A 6,000-nucleotide genomic window follows, 5' to 3' on the forward strand; every position below is an offset into this window, starting at 1 on the left:
GCCCCCCTTCCTTGCCCTCCCACCCCAAGCAGAGTGCAAACCCCCAGAGCAGGGTCCCTACACACCCCTGCTGCTGGGACCTGCCCCTGCCTGCTCACCCTGCCCCAGGGTAAATCCGGAGCAAGTGGAATAGCTCAGCACTTTGCACATGCCCAGCCCCACACCTTGCCTGGAGGCAAGACACCTGCAAAGAGACCTGGTGCACTGGGGTCAGAGCATCTAGCGGGGGACTCCCCAGGTGCCGGGGGCTGAGCGCACAGCACTGGGCTCAGGTACATTGTTGAAAGCTAACGGCACCGCTGCCTGCTGCTGAGCAGACTCAGAGCTCCTGGCATGGTGGGGGTCATGGCCCCCCTACTGCTGCTTGCAAGCGGCGCTTCTCCTTCCAGCCTGGGGCTTTGTGTAGCAGCCTGTTGTAAAGGGGACAAGGATCCTCTCAGCCCCTCGGGCAGGGGAGGGTGGTCCCACAGCCCCGTCGCCTCAGGTTAAGGGAGGCTCCAGAGGCCACCTTCTCCCTCCCTCCCATGCAGGATCGAGCGTATCATCACCCCCCGCCTGGCCCTCACCACGGCCGAGTTCCTGGCCTACCAGTGCGAGAAGCACGTCCTGGTGATCCTCACGGACATGAGCTCCTACGCCGAGGCCCTGCGGGAGGTCAGTGCAGCACCGGGTCCCCCGCACCCGTGGAGGTGCAAGGACCAGAGCTGGGCACTGGGTTCAAGGTGTGCACGCCCCAGGGATCCCTTCTGCTTTGCTTACAATTCCCGTCTTCATCATCCCTAATGAATTGTTTGCCTTTTTGACAGCTGCTGAGCTGAGGCTTTTAGTGACCAGCCGTCTTTCCTGCCCAAGTGTGGGGGGGCTAGACCCCATGATCTTGTAAGGTCCCCTCCAGCCCCTAATATCTATGAATCTATTCCCACAATGCCCATATGTCCAGACCCCGTGGATCCTGGTCTCCTAGTCCAGCTCCTCTGCCTCCAGCCAGGCCCGATACTCTGCTAGAGATGTGCATGGCCCATACAATGCCCAACCATGCACATCTCTAGGAAAGGGGCTGAGTCCATGCTCCGCTCGTCCCTGCAGGTATCGGCCGCCAGAGAGGAGGTGCCCGGGCGCAGAGGCTTCCCCGGCTACATGTACACGGACCTGGCCACCATCTACGAGCGGGCAGGGCGCGTGGAGGGACGAAACGGCTCCATCACCCAGATTCCCATCCTGACCATGCCCAACGACGGTGAGCCAGGGACGTGGTGGGTCCAGCCCCAGCGGCCCCGCTCAGGGACTGTGAGACCCGACAGGTTGCATCTGGGAAACAACCTCGGTGTGGTGCTTCAAGAAAGGGATGGTCCCCAAGCCCAGCCCGGAGCCCAGAATAGCACATTTCGGTGGCTTTTCATTTCAGCAACCCCCCCCACCACTTTGCACGGGGTCAGCTCACAGCCGGGTTTCTTGGTTTGGGTTTCGGGGCTGAGCGGTGAAATCAGTCGGTCCTCACGGGGCTGGTGCTACCGAGGGTGCACGGGGTCCTGCTGCAGCTCGCAGAGGCGTGAGCTGGAGCTGGCCTCTCCTTGCCTCCCCAGCTGGGCAGTGGGGCCTGGGCACCGGAGCTGGGATGCTGCACTGTGTCTATCATCTCACCGCCATCCTGCTCCATGGGCCTTGAGGCTGGCTGCAGGCTCAGGCTCCTCCACGCCGCCTGGGCTGTGCATGGAGCAGGGCTGGGGTCTGGGTGGGATCCGGGCTGGAGCAGGGAGGAGGCATTGCCAGGGGCTGTGGGACCCATATAAACCCCCTCCTGCAATGGGCAGTCTTTGCACCATTTCCCCTAGATGGGCTGAGTTGCACGCATGCCCGGGTTGGTTGAGGGCTGTGTGCTGGGGGTTGTGTGGGGGTCCCCTGGGAGGTGGTCGACATGCCCCAAGAGCTAATCCTTGTTCTGCCCTTCCCTCCTCAGACATCACCCACCCCATCCCTGACCTGACGGGCTTCATCACTGAAGGGCAGATCTATGTGGACCGGCAGCTGCACAACCGACAGGTCCCGGATGCCAGCTCCTTCCCTCCCCTCCCCTCCCCTCCCCGCGCGTCCAAAGGACGAGGGTGCTGGGCAGAGGCAGGATAAGCCCTGCAGCTCCAAGCTGGAGGAGCTTTGCCTTGGGTGCTCTGAGAGTGGAAATGCAAGAGCCTGCAGCTGTGGGGTGTGAAGGGCCTTAGCTGGGGGGTGACGGTGTCCCCTAGTAGCCTCTCTATGGGATGCTGCAGGCTGAATTACAGTCCCAAGTGTGCGGGACAGAGTCTCTTGCAGACTCAGCTGTCAAGAGGATGACGGCTGGGAACCAAAGACAGCAGCATGCAATGCTGCCCCCATAACTCCCCCACATGAGCTCCCCATGCCTTGAGCCCTCTTGCAGGACCCTTTGGGACCGGCTGGGGGGGGACCCACAGGGTGAATGGCATGGCCACATTGCAATGTGGTGCCCACACACCCACATAGCTCCCAACCTGCCAGCTCAGGCCCCCACAGCCACCCGATCCCGACAGTCAGGGGCTCAGTTTGCACTAGCCCAGCCCTGGCCCAGCTTCAGGGATGCATTTGGCATGCCGGGTGCTGCCGTGACCCAGTACGGGGCCTTCACAGCCGCAGCAGCAAGTGCAATACAGCCAGTTTGGGCCCAGACTTCAGGAAGGAGGTGGACAGATTGGAAAGTGCCCAGGGCAGAGCAACACAAATGATCAGAGGCCTGGCAGCAAGATGCATGAGAACAGGCTGGAGGAGCTGCGGCGGGGGCTGAGTACGCAGAGGAGAGGATGACAAGTTTGCAGATGACACCCAGCTGGGGGGAGTCATGGATATGCTGGAGGGTAGGGCTAGGATTCAGAGTGACCTTGGCACATTGGAGGTTTGGGCCAAAAGAAATCTCATGCGGTTCAATGCAGACAACTGCAAAGTCCTGCACGTAGGAGGGAGCAATCCCCTGCACCGGTGCAGGCGGGGGGTGACTGGCTGGGCAGCAGCTCTGCAGAAAAGGACCTGGGGGGACAGAGGACAAGAAGCTAAACAGGAGCCAGCAGTGTGCCCTTGTGCCAAGAAGGCTACCAGCATCCTGGGCTGCATCGGTAGGAGCGTTGCCAGCAGATCAAGGGCAGTGATTCTTCCCCTCTATTTGGCACTGGGGAGGCCACATCTGGAGTCCTGTGTCCAGCTGTGGGCCACCCACTACAGAAAGGATGTGGACACATGGGAGAATTAGCAATGAAAATGGTTGTGGGGCTGGGGGACAGGACTGGTGAGGAGAGGCTGATGGAAATGGGCTGATCGAGTCTGCAGAAGAGAAGACCGAGGGGGATTGAATAGCAGCCTTCACCTCCCTGCAGGGGGGTGCAGGGGGTGGGACTCGATGTGACTTCCTGAGGTCCCTTCCCACCCTCATTTTCTATGTTTCCGTGATTTTAATGTGCTCTCTGCCACAACAGATCTACCCCCCAATTAACGTCCTGCCCTCTCTGTCCCGGCTGATGAAGTCGGCCATCGGGGAGGGCATGACCAGGAAGGATCACGGTGACGTTTCCAACCAGCTGGTGAGTGCAGCGGGGTCCTGGCCTGGGGATTCCCCATCCTGTCTCTTCTCCCCTTGCCCCAAACCTTCTCCCGGTGGCATCACTCCCGGCTAAGACCTGTGGCTGGTAGACAGGTCGGGTGGTCTGGTGGGGTCACAGCACTAGCAGAAGTTGGGGTCACTCCCCACCTCTGCCACATACTGTCTCCGTGGCCTCGGGACTCTCACTTAGCTGCCCCATCTGTGAAATGGGTACAGGAGCCTTGCCCTGCCTCACCTGGCCCCTCCCTGACCTGCAGTACGCGTGCTATGCCATCGGGAAGGACGTGCAGGCCATGAAGGCGGTGGTGGGCGAGGAGGCGCTCTCGTCCGACGACCTGCTCTACCTGGAGTTTCTGCAGAAGTTCGAGAAGCAGTTCATCGCCCAGGGTGAGGAGAGGGGGCTCGGGCCAGGCACTCGCAGGCACCTGTATTGCAAGCCAGGGCAGGGAGGGAGCAGGGATGTGAGCAGGGCCGTGCAGGAGATGCCGCACCGCAGAGAGCAGCAGCAAGAAAGTCACAGTCAGAGAAAAGAGGGACCTGCAGGGTCACATCCAGCCCACCCCCTGCCTGGGTCCAAACCAGCCCAGACAAACCCCGTGTCTGACCTCTGAGCAGCCACCCTGACATCGCCCCTGCCCCCAGGAAAGCAGAGCTGGTCTCTGGAAGCTGGTGCCTGGAGCATTGCTCTGCAACCTCGAACCCAGATCCTGTCTCATGGAAAGGGAAGCTCCCCGGGCCTTTTCTAGCCCCTACGGGCATCCCTGTCCCCACAGCCTTTCTCCTGGGCTGCATATTTGCTCCCTTGCACATCCCGGAGACGTAAACCCCGCCACTGCCGTGTCCTAGAGCCCTCCATGCTCACCGTGCCACGCCGCCATGCTCCCCAGGTCCCTACGACAACCGCACCGTCTTCGAGTCGCTGGACATCGGCTGGCAGCTGCTGCGCATCTTCCCCAAGGAGCTGCTCAAGCGCATCCCCGAGAGCATCCTGGCCGAGTACTACCCACGGGAGGGCCGGGGGCCGGGCTCACAGCAGACCGACACTGCCCTGTGATGCCTGCCCGGCCCCAGGGTGCAGGTGGGGGTACCGAGGCACCCGGCAACGTCCCCGGGGAGCACGCTGATGTGAAGAAACCACCTGATTTTTGCCGGAGTGGGTCGTTCCCGGGTTCCCAAGTGGGTGGGTGGGAGGCAGGGGTGGATCCAGAGGGGTGCAAGCGCACCCTGCTTTGATTCCTGCTCTACCCAAACTTTGAAGCCTGGGAGAAAAAGCAGCCAGGGAGTCAAGTGCCTTCATGGCTCTTTATGATTCCTGCTAATCTCTTCACTCGGTGAATGACCCTCTCTCCTTTATAATGCCTTGATGTGTATCCCTGTTCAACCTCTCCTTTCTTCTGCAGCTTTGCAGTCTCTTAGCCATGCCTGGGAATGTCTCTCTTCTCTTCCCCAGCCCTGCAATCTGCTTTTAGCTCTAGCTAAAAACCTTCCCTTCATCATATTAAAGTCAGGTGTAGAAATGACTGACAGTGGCACACTGGAGGCACTGTCAAGACATTCAAAACAGTGAGAATTTGTTCTGTGAATCTGAATAAGAGACATACAATCAGCTATGATAATTATAGACTAGTGATACAATATCTTTGGACTATTTGGACTCTTTTTCTGGCATGGTGCGTTGTGTTTTTTAAACTTAACGTATCATCTAGCAAATCAGCACACGTTCCAGTACTGCTGCGTGTTTTTGCTTTGATCTTGCATGGAATAATCTAGCGCCAGCCCCCTCGTATATTAGGAAAGTTTCTTGTTTCTCTTTAACGGGAGCAAAATAGGTGTTGCTTTCTATGTGATGATGCACCGCACCCCCTGCACCCCGTTTATACACTCCTAGTCCTGCCCTTAGTGGCAAAGAGGTTGTATGGTGCAGACACATCCCACGCTCTTTGCATTGGGGCTTTCCAGCTCTGAGAGCCACCCCCGGGGGGGGAAGTTGGCACCAGGGGACAAGTAAAGGGCCTGTCCATGCATCCCCAGGCTGCAGGGATCCCTGGGAAGCGGTCCCCTGGGCTCCGAGCTGGCAGAAAGCTGGAGGGAGAAGTCTTTGGAGGAATCCCTGTCCCATGGGGGGAAGGGGATGCAGGGGCTTTGCACCCCCAGGACTCAGATTGCACAACCCTCCCCAGTGGGACGGCTATAAGAGCTGCACCCGCACCTCCCCACTGCCCTCTGGCTCCTGCCCCCATCCAAGCCAGACAGCCCCTGGCTGCTCCTGGCCAGGATTGCTGGTCCCCCAGCTGGACCCACAGGGAAAGGGCACCTACAGCCTCCTCTCTCCTGAGCTTTCCTCCCTGCCTGTGCCTCTGGTCCCAGTATTTCCAGTATGGCCACAACCCGTGGCCAAA

General features: G+C 59.7%; 1 protein-coding gene across 1 annotated transcript in view; it reads left to right on the forward strand.

Annotated features, from left to right (window-relative positions):
- The window catches only part of ATP6V1B1 (ATPase H+ transporting V1 subunit B1), a 55,655-nt gene extending 50,417 nt beyond the window's left edge, over positions 1-5,238 (forward strand). The window contains exons 9-14 of the mRNA XM_059721406.1: positions 531-654; positions 1,087-1,237; positions 1,958-2,040; positions 3,477-3,581; positions 3,859-3,988; positions 4,489-5,238. Coding sequence (XP_059577389.1) covers positions 531-654; positions 1,087-1,237; positions 1,958-2,040; positions 3,477-3,581; positions 3,859-3,988; positions 4,489-4,655 — 760 coding nt within the window. The 3' untranslated portion in view covers positions 4,656-5,238. The remainder of the gene's footprint in view (positions 1-530; positions 655-1,086; positions 1,238-1,957; positions 2,041-3,476; positions 3,582-3,858; positions 3,989-4,488) is intronic.
- The last annotated feature ends 762 nt before the right edge of the window (positions 5,239-6,000 follow it).

This window comes from Alligator mississippiensis, chromosome 2 (genome assembly GCF_030867095.1).
Source record: "Alligator mississippiensis isolate rAllMis1 chromosome 2, rAllMis1, whole genome shotgun sequence".
NCBI classification, from domain to species: domain Eukaryota; kingdom Metazoa; phylum Chordata; order Crocodylia; family Alligatoridae; genus Alligator; species Alligator mississippiensis.